This window comes from Micrasema longulum, unplaced genomic scaffold (genome assembly GCF_059751315.1).
Source record: "Micrasema longulum isolate JH-2025_06_02 unplaced genomic scaffold, ASM5975131v1 h1tg001230l, whole genome shotgun sequence".
NCBI lineage: Eukaryota > Metazoa > Arthropoda > Insecta > Trichoptera > Brachycentridae > Micrasema > Micrasema longulum.
Genome location: NW_028278417.1, coordinates 431,618 through 446,269, shown reverse-complemented (window position 1 = coordinate 446,269; position 14,652 = coordinate 431,618). Strand labels below are relative to the sequence as shown.

Genomic DNA, 14,652 nt, shown 5'->3' with positions numbered 1-14,652 from the left:
ATTTATATTTGAAGCACTGACTTTGTTATTATTTATTATACACATTTTTTTTTCTACCGACCGGTTTCAAAACAATACACGCTTCTTTATGAAAGTTACTTAACTAATGAAGTCTATCCTATTTTATATTATCAATGTTTACTGAATATTACACATGGAGCCAATAAATTAAGTCTTTTTGTCTTGTAAGGATGGGAAGCGTAAAGTGAGATGCATTCGATCTTTAAAACTGGATAGGAGTGGAGTAAGGGAAATATTGTTTTTTTTTATTCCGAATCTCTTTTTTAATTTCAAATGTTTCCAAGTTATTTAATTTTAATACTTTATTTTCAACAAGAAGAACTTTGTATCCAGTGTCTTTATTAAAATTATGATTGATTTCTATCGGATGGTTTGCTAATTCTTTTTTTTTATTATTAAGGCACATTAAGGTTTATTTTAGTTTTTCCAATGTAGATTGAATCGCAATTATTACAATTTAATTGGTATATGCCTAATATTTATATTTTTTTTACTTGTATCGAAATTACGCTAAAGTTTAAATCCGATTTTCATCGCTAAAAATATTGTGTCCTTGTAATTTTACCTGTATCGTAAATACTATTTTGACGATGACCTATTTATTCCAAAGAGATCTTTTGGGCTTACGTATGAATCTAAAAGAAGCGAGATCTGTATGCAAAGACAAAGTGATATGGCGTTCTATTCTCTTTGCCTACCCTCGCGGGGAAACGATGTGATGCTTTGTTTATTTGTAAGTGAATTTTAATATTAACACAAAAATCACACGAGGTCGTGTATTGACCTAGCGTTCACATCGTTAACTTTCAAAAAAATATTACTACGATGATGCTTATATACAATTTTAAATACAAAAATCTAAAATAATATATCCTCATCCACACCCGGTGATGCATAGGGCACAACCTTGGTAAACCAAATGCAGCGTATCTCGATTATGTAGGTTAAGAGTAAGGTGATCGATCTTTTGCTTCAGGTACCGGTCCAGGAACAATGAGATATTGCAGTGAAAAACCAATTGTAAAAGTAATATTCCACGTCTACCGTGATAGGAATCGAACGCAAGAACTCGAGCATTTCAACCACTACACTAAGATGTGGACTTATCTCCACTTTTACAGAATTTTTAACTGAGAGTAGCCATTTAGTCAAAAAAACTCGTACAGTGTTCTGGTTCTATTTGAAATAGATAACTGTATTCTTCATCCGCCTGGACACAGAAAAAAATAATACGAATAACCTCTCTCTAAGATGAAGATAATTCCTGTTTTGAAGAGACCTGTATATTGTTTGTCGGCCTCGTGGTGTAATGGTCAACGCGTTTGGCTACCACGCAAGAGCTCTCGATTTTAAAGGGCGTTTTTACACTAGAATATTTCATAGTTCCTGGACTAGTACCTGAAGCGTAAGGCTGATCATCTTACATTCATGTAAAAAAAATGATCAAGATACGCTGCAATTGGTGTACCAATGCAGTGCCCTATGCACTATTAGGTGCGGAAAGGGAATGACGATGATGATGTACAGTGTTATTTAGTAAAAATAAAGTCAGCACGTTTACATTGATCCTAATAATTGATGAACAATATTGTCCATCTAAAATTGCTTAGATTGCTTATAAAAGTAAATAAAATGAAAATGGAGTCACTCCGTTAATATACTGATATAATGTGGAAGATAACCTGACTCGGAGGATAAATGGAGAACAGGAAGAGGTCGAGACGATTGTAATTAGCGGATCATGCAGTTGTTATTTGTCAACATTTTCAGCTTTGTATCACGGAGTGAGGAGATCTTCCCGATAGGACCCATCCGCTGGATATTGGTTTCGATCGAGGATAAAGCCTCCATTGTTCGTATACAATTATTATTTAACAACACTTTATCGACACCGCACAACAAAATGGTGTTGTAGACAATAAAGGAAATTTTCTACGGTCTTACTCGAAGATAGATTTATATGGCTATTTAATTTTACAGTCGAAAAGTGTACATCTTTTTTCTATGGTTTTGCATCTGTCATTTTTCCCGCGATGTGTTCAAATCAAATTTTCAAGCTAGGAAATGTTCGTAGAATTAAATAATCGAATTTAAATTTGTTCATGGCGTATCTCTTTTTTCTTATTCTCAATCTCAAAGCACCCTCTTAATTACCATCGACAATTCCTTTACCTTTTCTAATTCATAGTGTCCATGCGGCTCGACTGTGAAGTAATCCACTATCAAAGATGTTTCTACAGTGGCTCTGTTTAAATCACGCCCGAAAAAACAACGGTTTTCTCTTCCTTAATCTCTCCTCTTTTCCTCTCTCTTTATTCCCCTTTTCCGGTTGGAGACTAGTACCGATATTAACCAATTTACACACGCACATTGCTAGTTCTATTTGTGCATATTTTTGTTTATTTAATTCGTTTAAGTAATAGAAATATTTTTTTAAATTTTATTTGTTGGTTTGAATAAATTGCCATTCGGCAATAGGGCCACCAATGTATAAATGTGTAGCTACAAAAAATTTAATAAAAAAATGAATTTAGTTAAAAATAAGTAGCAATAATATCGTTATTTAGAGTCGTGCCTATTAACGTTATCTAGAGAAGCCGTCAGCTACTCCGAACTCCCAACCAATGAATAATTGAGTGGATTAAGTAATTATTATTGTAAGAAGAGCGATTAATGAAATGGGTCATGGCAGCGGGACAATTACTTTGGGAAATAATGCAACTCTTTTGTTCTAAGTTCTCACGATTTGGAAGACGAAGTTATAAAATGCAATTTAACTTTCTAAATTTTAAGGTAGTTTGGTAGGGACACAAATAAGAATGGTTAATCATACTTAGTTATCAAAGAATTCACGGGTGGAACGAAAAATACTCTCAGTAAAACTTCCATTTGATCTTGCATTTATCATCGTTTCTGGCAGAAATCTTGAATCAAAATGCTCTATACAAATCCTCTGATCATTATTTATGTATGTGTATACTGGAGGTTATATTACCTAAACACATTTAAAGAGAATTTTATTTCATTTAATTTATTGATTCATTCAAAATTACACGCGTTTACATGTTCATGAACTTATTAAGGCTTTTTAATCTGTGCCCGTGTTAAGCCACAATAAACAAAAAATACGTAGCAAAATAACTTTAATTATAACCACATGTGATGCAATAGAATAGAATTCCAGAAAAAAAAGTATGAACAGTAAAAAATAAATTACAAAATTCCAAATAAGATAACAAGAAAAAATAATCAGATATAAATATTAAAATATTAATAAAACATATCTGTCGGCATCAGGTCGGTAGATCAGCGCGTTAGCCGACCATACAAGAGGTCTCGGGTTCGATTCCCGACATGGTTGACATAAAATAATTATTTTATAATGTGTTTTTACACAAGAATATTTCATAGTCCCTGGACTGTTACCTGAAGCGTAAGACTAATCATCTTACCTTCATGAAACAAAAGTGATCAAGATACACTGCGTTAGGTGTACTAATGAAGTGCCCTATGCACTCTTAGGTGCGGAAGGGAATGATGATGATGATAAATTAAACAAATTTAGTTACAAACATCATCAAGTATACAAAATAAAAGAATCATTGAAATCAATAATGCAATAACGGAATCGAAATTATAATTTTAATTAAGTATTCCAGTTGAACATATTAATTATACATACCTTAATAAATATTAAAATTTACGTACATTTGAAACTAGAACTGATTTGTTATTTTTATTTAAAATATTAAATTCAGTGCCCGGCCGGATTACTCGATTTAATAAACTCTTATATATATGTAAATGTATCTACAACAAACTACAGTGCACACTCGCCTATAAGGAGAATTCATGTGTTTGCTAACGAATACGCAAATGATATAGATATATTTAATATAACACTTTTGAATTTTAAAAGGCAGTGTATCAATTTATTATCTCCAAATTTAAATACTTACATAATACTATGTTGTTTTAAATTGTATACCCTTTATTAACTTATATCTGTGTGTTTAATAATTTTTTTTCTAACTTCTTCTAATTTTAAGATTTTCTTTATATAACCGATAGGAAAAAATGAACTTCTGTTCTCTACTGAAATAAATTTATGTATGTACTATTTGTAAGATTAGTTTTTATATTTTCTTGTTCTTATTACTTCATTTCAATTGTTTGTTACTTTTGTGTAAAATACATGTCTGTTCTTTATATATAAATATATTTAAAACACGTAAAAGCCTACAAGGCGTTTAAATAAATAATTTTTAAAAATAAAAATAATTGAGATAAGGTTTATAGAGTAAGAAATTAAAGTAATAAATAATATGGATATCTTACTGGATGTCAAAAATAAAATATAAAAAATAAGGAATAATTTAATTTTTTTTTATTTATATTTGACAACCATGAAGTTTCGCATAAATAAATTGTCTATGTTTTTATGAATGTATGTATGTGTATGCGCATGGGTGTATGTACGTGTGTGTGTATGTACATGTGTATATATGTGTGTATATATATGTGTGTGTGTATATGTGTATGTCTGTATGTATATGAATCAAAATGTGTATCCGAATAAGTTTATATTTTGTTTGTCTGTGCTCTATAGAAATTTGTTAACTATTATAATATATTAAAATGTAATTGCCTAGCTTGAAACGGGGTATGTACTCTTGTTAGCTGGGCAAAGTGAACATGGAATTGTATTTTGATAAAGAGTGTGAATAAATAAATAAAAAAATATGCCAGATAACAGTGAGTACGAAATTTAATTAAACAAAAATAAATGATGGATAAAGATCAAAATATTAAGATATATAATAAGCAAATAACATTTTTCTGCAATACATTGGCACCTGTAGAGTTCTTTATGACTGCCGGAAGATGATCAAAATGAGAGTGAATATAATATTATAATCAATACTAGATTTGTTAATCTAAAACAGCGTTGCCGCCGGCTAGTTTAAAGAATATCAAAAGTTATGGGATTCGTTAAATCAAGGACGTCCAACCAACTACCTTAAATCCATATAAAATAATTAATTGTAATTTTTCTAGAAAATGTTTTAAAAATTAATTTTACACACTAAGTGGATAATGGCTTAAATTGCAATCTTCTGCATTTTTCTACGTATCTACTATACCTTAGTTTAAATAAAACATTTAAGTTTGTAAGTGAACATTCTTGATGGAAGTTCATTGTAATTTATTATATAAATAAAAGACGAGTGATACTTTAATCCACAAATTTTGAATATCCAATGACCGGTTTCATCGCTTTTTAATTTTGCCAATCATTTAATAGAAAATAAACATTCCTTTGAATTAAAAAAATAATGTAAGAATAATTCATATTGCACCTAAGGCCACAAACTTGACAAATTAGAAATTCTCGAAATTAATAGATTTAAAAATAAACCCGACGTAGAATTACTTAATGAACAGATAAAACACGTGCATTCTCCATTACTTTACCCATTGTAATGTAATTTTAGTAATGACTTTTTACCCTTTGTTTTTCAGAAATCATAATTTACAAAATCACACTCACGAAGGATGGGACACTAAAAATAAAATAAAATACTTAAACCCATTAAAATAGCATTATATCAACTCAATAGTTAACCCGAAGAAAATATTTTTGAATGATCCTTAAGATAAAAATAACTTTATTCAATTTACTTTCATGTAACTTTGAATTATCTATCCTTACCTCTGTTTTGTAAAAATACCTTGAACTCCTTAATAAAGATACCAGTCTCGAAGATGTCGCGAAAGCGATGAAACCGGTCACTGGATATTCCAAATTTGTGGATTAAAGTATCACTTGTCTTTTATATATAATAAATTAGTTTAAATATTTTAGACAACATTATTTTTTTGGTATGTGTATTTTTGTACATACACAAATCTGGATTTCTCCCGAGGGGGAGTAGGTATATATTTTTTTATCAATATTCCTACAGAGATGAGGAGAGTGTATGTACAAAAATACACATACCAAAAAATAATGTTGTGTAATAAGATCTGGTCAAAATATAAGTATAAATAAATTGCAGAATCATCTGCAGGCGATTACTAGTACTTAATTTAACTCGGAAGAGTCTTAAATACATAAAATAAAGTAATATGCTAATTAAAAATACTTAACTTCAATATCAATACATAGATGGTGCTCCAACACGCTAGTGAATGGTTTCTCATTTAATAAGATATATACAAGAATCAAAATGTTACCTGTGTCGATATTCGCTAATAAGCGGAATGGGGAATGTTGTAAAACGTAAAGTGGCCACTCAACCCAGCCAATGACAGGTCATAAGCCCTGTAAACGCTCGAATATCGATAATCCTGAATTTGAAAAAATTCTACCTCATCTCTGTAGGAATATTGATAAAAAAATAAATATTTTAGATTTATATTACTACCCAGATTAGATACATTAAATAATTAATTTCTTAATAGAAAAGTATAGCGATTTTAACTTGTAATATTAAAGATCAAAGGTAGCAACGCAGAGAGATAAACGATGGTTAGCTGCAGAGGTTATTCACAAGTCCGCCATTACCGATGCTCCAAATGATTGATGATCAGTTCGATGCAATTTAATTTGACGATGCAAGTCCGTTTTGATTGACAGAGATACGGATGCAGGAGGCAGCAGTAATGCCAAGCAACGAGACCACCACTTCGTGGAGTTCCACGGACACTTCCGAGGAAGATAATATCCTGAGAAAGAACTACAATGAAAATGGATGAGGCAACGCTGGCTCCGGCAATACTAAACATGTCCGTCAAACGTCTGTAGGAATATATTAGGAAATCTGCGTCCGACGTTGGATACAAAGAACAAAGATGAAATTCAAATTATTTTGAAATAAGACGATTTATGTTTCATTCTTTTATGTTTGTACGCAGAACGTATAAACATAAGGAAGTTCAGCGCTACGGGAAATTTGATATAAAAAATGTTTTTGATAAAATTATAAATAAAGTTATTAATAAAACTTCTTGGTTTGGTTTTATTTATTTTTATTTTGAACAACGAGCGCTTTCGCCTAAGTAGGCATCTTCAAGTCTGGTAAATTATTTACAAGCTTTTATACTAAGTCTTGAAGATGCCTACTTAGGCGAAAGCGCTCTTTGGTCAAAATAATAAAAAGTAAAACTAAACCAAGAAGTTATGTTGATAACTTTATTTATAATTTTATCAAAATCATTAACTGTGGAGTTTTTTGAAGAAACATCATCAAAAAACATCGATGTTATAAAAAATGATTTCTTACGGGGGGTAAAAATCAGAGGACTTGATTGTAGAAAATGTATGAAAGAGATTACAAAAATTAGCTACTTTGATCGACGACACTAGTTGACGTCACTGCCGAATCAACCAATGATAGAGCTCTGTGACAGATTTCCGGTTTACGGGAAGCCAACTCACCAATCGGCAGACCTACCGAAGAGAACTTGCGACGCCAGACGGAGTGAATTTACTTCGAAATAGGTCGAACCTCGCATTCGCCGCCACTCTACGGTATGATGATAATGTTAGTTGAATACAAATGTTCGGTTACCTCACACTGGTAGCCCGTGTAGCCGACGGGACAAATGCAGCGGTAGGCGTTCACTTGATCTACGCACTCCCCTCCATTGAGGCACGGGTTAGAGGCACAGTCATCTATGTCCGTCACACAATCGCGACCTGTTGGTAACAATCGTTATAAACCATTAGCATAGGGAAATATCACATACTTACTACGAATACCGATAAAAATATATTTTATTTATTTTATTTTATTTTATTTTATTTTATTGAAATAAACGGCACTTAGTGCCTTTTACATATTAGTTACAAAAACAATTAAATATACATACATGTAAGCATAAGTAATACAGAGCATTTAAAATAATATTATTAATTAATTAATTAAGAAAGTCTAAGAAATATAAACTATATAAAAGAATAAAATATTACCAGTTATAGAATTATCGATAAAAAAAAGATAATTTGGTATTAGAAATACTTTGAACCAGTTGAAAAAAAAAAAAAAAACAAGAAAACAATATTGAATAACATAAATAAATATATATAGATATATATATGTATTATTATTTAAAACTAATATTTAGGTAAATAGTATATGTTTATGTATAAATCTATTTAATGTAAAAAAATGATAAAGAGAAATATTTTTTACTTATAAATTAATTCAAGAAACGAAACGAAAAATTGAAAAAAAAAACACTAATAAAGAAGTTTAAAACAATATTTTAACAATAGTAACAAATAGTTACCTAGAACTATTACCAACGAAATAAAGAAGAAGAACCGTTCTATATGTACTAAATTTCATGTGAAATGAGTCACCAACGTCCTGGTACTTATTGCCTAGAGAGTGAAGTCTATTGATGACTGCATTATGAAATGGATTTAAAATAATTAATTACTACTACCACCATCACGCTATTTTTCCGTAGGGGTAGGCAGAGAGAATGCCACACACGTCTATCCGGGCATATATTCCAAATTTCTTCCACATTCATACGTATTGTCATACATGCCCTTCGGTTCTGTCTGCTTTTGACATGACCAGACTTAAGATTTCAGTTTATCTGATAATGCCACGTCTTCCTTGGTCATCCTCGTCTCACGTTACCGTTCATTTTCGCCATATATATTTGTTTTACCATTCTTTCGTCGTCCATTAGTTTTACATGACAAAACTATCTCAGAAACTCTTTCTTAATCTTATCAATTATACTTGACTCAGATTTGGACCGGCGGTTGGTCTTCACTATTCCTATTGCAGTGTATATGGATCAATGTAATTACATGGAAGGTAAGGTGATCAGTCTTGCTCTTCAGGTTCCAGTCCAAGGAAAATAACATATTGCAGTGTAGAATTACCTTCAAAACCTATATTTTACGTCCACCTTGCCAGGAATCGAACCCAGTAATCGATCTTGATAGATTAACGCGCCAACCACTAAACTACGAGGCACAATCATCTCCGCTCGATTTGTAGATAAGCTTTTTCTACGGCCACGAGAGCGTTTGCAATATAACCCCAGGATTTTCACCCGAGTAGCCATCGAGTAGAAAAAACTCATCCGGGGTTCTAGTTCTATTTCCTACGCAGAATTATAGTATTCTTTATTCGCCCGGACATAATGCAGTTTACAGTGTCTGCATACAAGAAAGTTAAGTATGAATGAATAAAAATAGAAAAGAACAGTCCCATATAGGAACCGATTGCAACATAAGGCATACTAATATTTCTGGCTTGTTAACCCTTCATATACTGAGCCCACTCCTAGTACAAACAAAATTTGTCAGAGTGCTTTTTTGTAGAATAAAATGTATATATATATATATAAATAAATAAATGTGTATGTTAAGTGTAAACTCTCAGCAGGTGAAATAAATACTGTATATAAATATTTTGACAAAATGAAAATACTGTAACATATTTTTTAAAATTACCTGTGTATCCGGGTTGACAGGCACAATGGTAATCATTCACGAGGTCTATACAGGTGGCCCCGTGCAAACACTGCCCAACACAGTCGTTTATGTTCTTGTCACAGTTCCGTCCAGCCCATCCCCTTCTACACCGGCACTGGTAGCCTCCCGCCAGGTTGACGCAGGACACTGCGTTGATACAAGGTTCTGACACGCATTCATCTACATCTAAATAGTAAAAAAATACAAATTAAAAATAGTCGATTTTAGGATTTACGAAAAAAAGGGGATAACTAACGAAACATTCATTTTTAAATCTCACGTGGGTCAAAAATTCGGCGAACACGCATTTGCATCGCAGGCTCTATAGCATGGAATGCGGCAGATGTAGTGCGAAACTGTGAGAGTAAAGTGATGTTTCGGAATAAAATTAATACCCATCTGTTCTCTTAACTTTTCCCTTACTGTCCTAAAAACACCAGCGCGTTACGGTGCTGTGTAGTCACTACACATTAAACGAGATTTCAAAAGGAAAAAATGGAATATTTATAGGGAATGGCTTTAATTAACCATAATTTAATTCAAAGATGATAATATTTCAAATCTCACTGCTGAAAACATGAAAAAACCATTGGGTATCGCTAACGACTCGGGTGGAACGTGCACCCGCGTCAACTTCCCGATAGCTACTAAGTAGCTAGTACTGGACTACGTTACTGACTCCGCGACGGGCGTAAATTCTTTACTCTTTTCTTCATACGCAACAATGCGAAACATTGGTATACTGTGAGTATAATTTATCCCCGATTTCCGATAAAATGCTTTTTTGTGCCTAATAAGTACTTATTATTTTTTTTTAATATTTCAGTCAATACGTAAATGAGTAGTGGAGGAATACTGAAAATCTAAACCCAATATTTATTATATGTATAAAGATATTATAGTTATTAGACGCAATGTGTACTAGCTACACATCACGCGGGAGGGATGGTTAATCTTGCATGTGAAAATAAACTGTTTTACTCAAATTTTAAGCCAATTTAAATTCAATAGTATATATATAACTGTTGTAAAGCGCTCTCGAAGAAATATATTTTTAAGATGACGCTTCAAAATTTATTTGTAATAATAACAGGTGTAAGTTTTTGAGCACAGCCTGCTATTTTTCCCAACTTGATTAAACATGAGATATTATAAACCCTTTGGAATCCGTTTATGCGAATTAGAAGTCTCGTATATTGATTTCATTATCAACTCCAAAAGATTCAAAATATTTTATGACAATCGCGTAGGGTAGGCAGTAGGCATGCCGGGGACCAACAGTATGCATATTAGAAGGCATGGGTTGAAAATGACCCATTTTTTAGGCTGACAAGAGGTCATATCGAGAAATCACCTCTTTTGGAGAATATACATTTTTATGTTCCGGATGGATATCTCGAAATGCGCCAGCACAGGCTGTTTTACATCCCGGCTTCCAGAACCAACCTACCACTGACCGTGCTGATAGGAAGAGTAGTCAGGCCACTGAACATGATAACTTAGGAGATCAACATCTTTCTTATCAGTAAAACAATATGTAAGTGGTAAGACCCTTGCTATTGGAGAGTATTGAAGGGGTGAATCGTTCAAATAAGCGATTATGCACAGCTCACCATTATAGTTTCATTTTCGATAATGTTTTATAGGAAATGATATATTTAAGGGAAAATAAACAAAATATTTGTTATTAATTATAAATCACCACCACCACACCGTTTATATCTTCCTTCAAAAAATAATCTATGATGTGCGCCCAGCCCGTTCTCAGTAAAGGATAAAACAAGTCGATTACCGCAGCTTATTCCTTCATACAAAAAAATACACTATATTTTACATCTTTAATCCAGTCAGGTTTTTTTAGTACTAAACCAAGCTTACAGATTACAAATATTATTTGAAGATTCTCTATTTGGAAACTAGTATTTTTGAACATTATTTCCGAAAGGCTATTTTTCTTTGATAAGATACCGTTGACATATTATGTATCACATAGGACATGTGGCGTACACAGTGGGCGTTTTTGGCATTATTCATTTTAAAAGGAATCGGCCAGTGCTCAGTGTTGACAGATAAATCATACCGGAAATATCTGCTGAATGTCATTGTGGTATTTATTAATAAACTTTTGCACAAGTATTGTATTGCACAAGTTTGAGTTGATTTTCACAGAGCTACAGAAAAAATAGTCGTTCATAATTATATAACCAGTATATTATTTACTTATATGTAGGTAAAAATTAATGACCACTTTTTGTAGATTACCCATAATAAATCACGGCTCGCCACTGGAGTATTGTGCCTATGTAGTATTGGGCCATTGCTCGAGGGATTTTTGTTTTATTTGTAAGTTATTTTTAAGTTCTTACCAAATTGGCAGAGGTCTCCTTCCCAAGAAGACGGACATTGACACTGAAAGGCATTTTCCAAGTCTATGCAAGTTCCCCCATTTTGACAAGGTGCAGACGCGCATTCATCGATATCTGTAACAAGACATAACATAAATTAAATATTTTAATTGTTTAAGTAGTTTTTCTAATTTTTATTTAGTATATGATTATAATTTATTATATCTTAACAAATTTTGTTTCCAGTGCAGGACTATACAGTTATAGTTATGAGTTATAAATAACTTCTGATACGAGAATTTAAAGAGAACAGATATTTTGATTTGAATGAATAATAATGTTTGTTAGTTAAAAAATATTTTTAAATTACCATAAAACGTGATATTTAATTGCAAATTGTAAACGGTATACTTTTTGGCACCGGTATGCGATGGCATACAATTTGCATAATATTTTTAACGTAGGTATTAAAATGTAAAATGTACTCGAGTTTTTTCGCATCTAATTTTTTTCTACTGAAACTTGTTTCGGCGAGGTATTTTCCAAACGATAAAACAAAATTAATCAATTCTTGCAGTTTGAAATGAGTCAGGTAACCAAATAAATTCAGAGTATAAAATATTGCTTGAAATTTCAACTAAGAAAATGATTCTTGTAGAAGTGCAGACTGCGTTAAATGCGGACAAAAAATATGTGTTCTTCCACGAGAAAAAAATAAAATAATAAAAGCAAATCAGATGATTTTTTATTTTCAAGAGTAATTATTAAACCAAAATCAGTAATGAATTAATTACAATTAGTTCAATCGAACGATCAGTAATTCAAAATACGATCATCAGTCTAGTACATAATTTTAATCTAATAATCTCATAATATTTAGTAGGTACTTATTGTAAAATCAGATAATATTAAGATTTAATCAATCATAATATCAAAAATAACTAATAGTTTTTTTTTTTAACATAGGTTTTATTTATACAATTGTATGGAACGCGTTTTTTCGGTAAATAAACTATTGTTAGTTCTATAAAAATACACCAAACAAAGAGTCATAAACGGAGATACTTTCATCAAACCTAAAACGTCTTAATTCAAGAAATAACATTTATAATCTTGATCACGGTATCAGATTTCTATCGAAAACATAGTTGGATAGTATGTAGCTTCAAACGAGTTAAGATTTACCTTTAATATGATATCGATTTGATAAGAACCCAAATAACATTATAAAATCAAGGAAGTGGCGTAGTTATAGTAAAAATAATGAAAATCTGGATAAGAAAATAAATTATTGAATAACGAGAAGTTCAGTGCTACAGGAAATTGGACACAAAAACTGTTCTTACGCGCAGTAAATTTTTACTAAATTAATTCGCCATACAATTAAATGCTGTAATTTTAGAGCATTTAATTGTACGGCGAATTTTCTCTAAAATGAATAAAATTGATCACTTTCAATGACGTCACAATTTCTTCTAAATCAACCAATACCAGAGTGTTGTGATAGATTTCCGGTTTCCGGGAAGCCAACTTACCAATCAGGACAACTCACCGAAGAGAACTAGTGATGTCACGCGCGAAATAATGAAAAAAATACAAAAATTAAATAAATAGTAGCGACGATAATAGTACAACAGCTTATTTTTCATTATTATTTAATTTTTTGTTTATTAAGAAAAACAACAGCAATACAGAAAAAATACAATCAGGAAGTTTAGTGGGTTTTTTGTTTGTTTTTTATTTGTTAATAGACTAATAAACTAAGCCGAAAAACTTTTTTTCCGTTTTCTATATATCGTATTACTAGCGCTACGATTTTTCAAAGTTTTGCATTTCTGAAATAACTCCGCGTGTGACGTCAGAGGTTCTTTTCCGCTTATTCTCAATCAGTTCTTCCCATTGGTCCATCCATGGCAAGCGAACCGGAAATCTTCCATAGCTCTTATATAATAGATTGATTCATATGAACCAGTGACGTCATTCAAAGTAGTCGGTTTTTATTAAAATATTTTTTTTTATCATACAATTCCAGGAAACTTTTCTGTACATTTGAATGCTATAATTTTTACCGCGCGCAAGAAAACATTTATTGTTTCCAATTTCCCGAAGGGTTGAAGTTTCTTATTATAAAAGTCCAGTTTAGTTAAATATTAATAATATTTTCTACGTTTTAATTATGTATTGCCGATCTCTTCTTCTTTGCGTGTCATGTCAGGTCCACTTAGGAGAAAGCTTCCTTGTTCTGATCATTGAGACCTTTCCTAAAAGTTCATGTTCCAATTCTTACTGTGTCGTTCATTATGTCGAGCCGGGAGATCGCTGATTTATAAAGTGGATAATATTTTATATGATTTGTATATTCAGGCACTCAAAAACCACAAATGATACATAAAAAACCTTATTAATATTTTATCAGAGCGGGCCCCTTTTTCGCACGCATTCACGGTAACGTTTATAAGACGGGCGCACGCGCATAATAGCCAACAGGTTTAGTTAATTTTTTATTGGTTTTAATAAAGTGATATAAACCGGTTGGATTATTCATCGTAATCCGTAATTTTGGAGCACATTTCAACTCTTCTTGGTGACAGGTCTTATCCGTGTTGCTACACAAAGCGGTAGGAATTAATGTTTCCTATGCTAAGCCGATCGAAAATCCGCTGTAATTGAATTACGGTAAACTGAATTAAAGTTGTATTTAAAATTTATCGAAAATCAGTAATACATAAAAAATACCGCAGAGTGTGTGCGGACCAACTACTGCTTTACAAAATTATGACA

The 14,652-nt window shown here is 31.8% G+C and overlaps 1 protein-coding gene across 1 annotated transcript in view; it reads right to left on the bottom strand.

Annotated features, from left to right (window-relative positions):
- Ser (protein serrate) overlaps window positions 1–14,652 on the bottom strand; it is a 428,305-nt gene that overhangs the window by 30,823 nt on the left and 382,830 nt on the right. The window contains exons 8-10 of the mRNA XM_088234339.1: window positions 11,893–12,006; window positions 9,506–9,712; window positions 7,596–7,723 (exon numbers count right to left, since the gene is read on the bottom strand). Coding sequence (XP_088090465.1) covers window positions 7,596–7,723; window positions 9,506–9,712; window positions 11,893–12,006 — 449 coding nt within the window. The remainder of the gene's footprint in view (window positions 1–7,595; window positions 7,724–9,505; window positions 9,713–11,892; window positions 12,007–14,652) is intronic.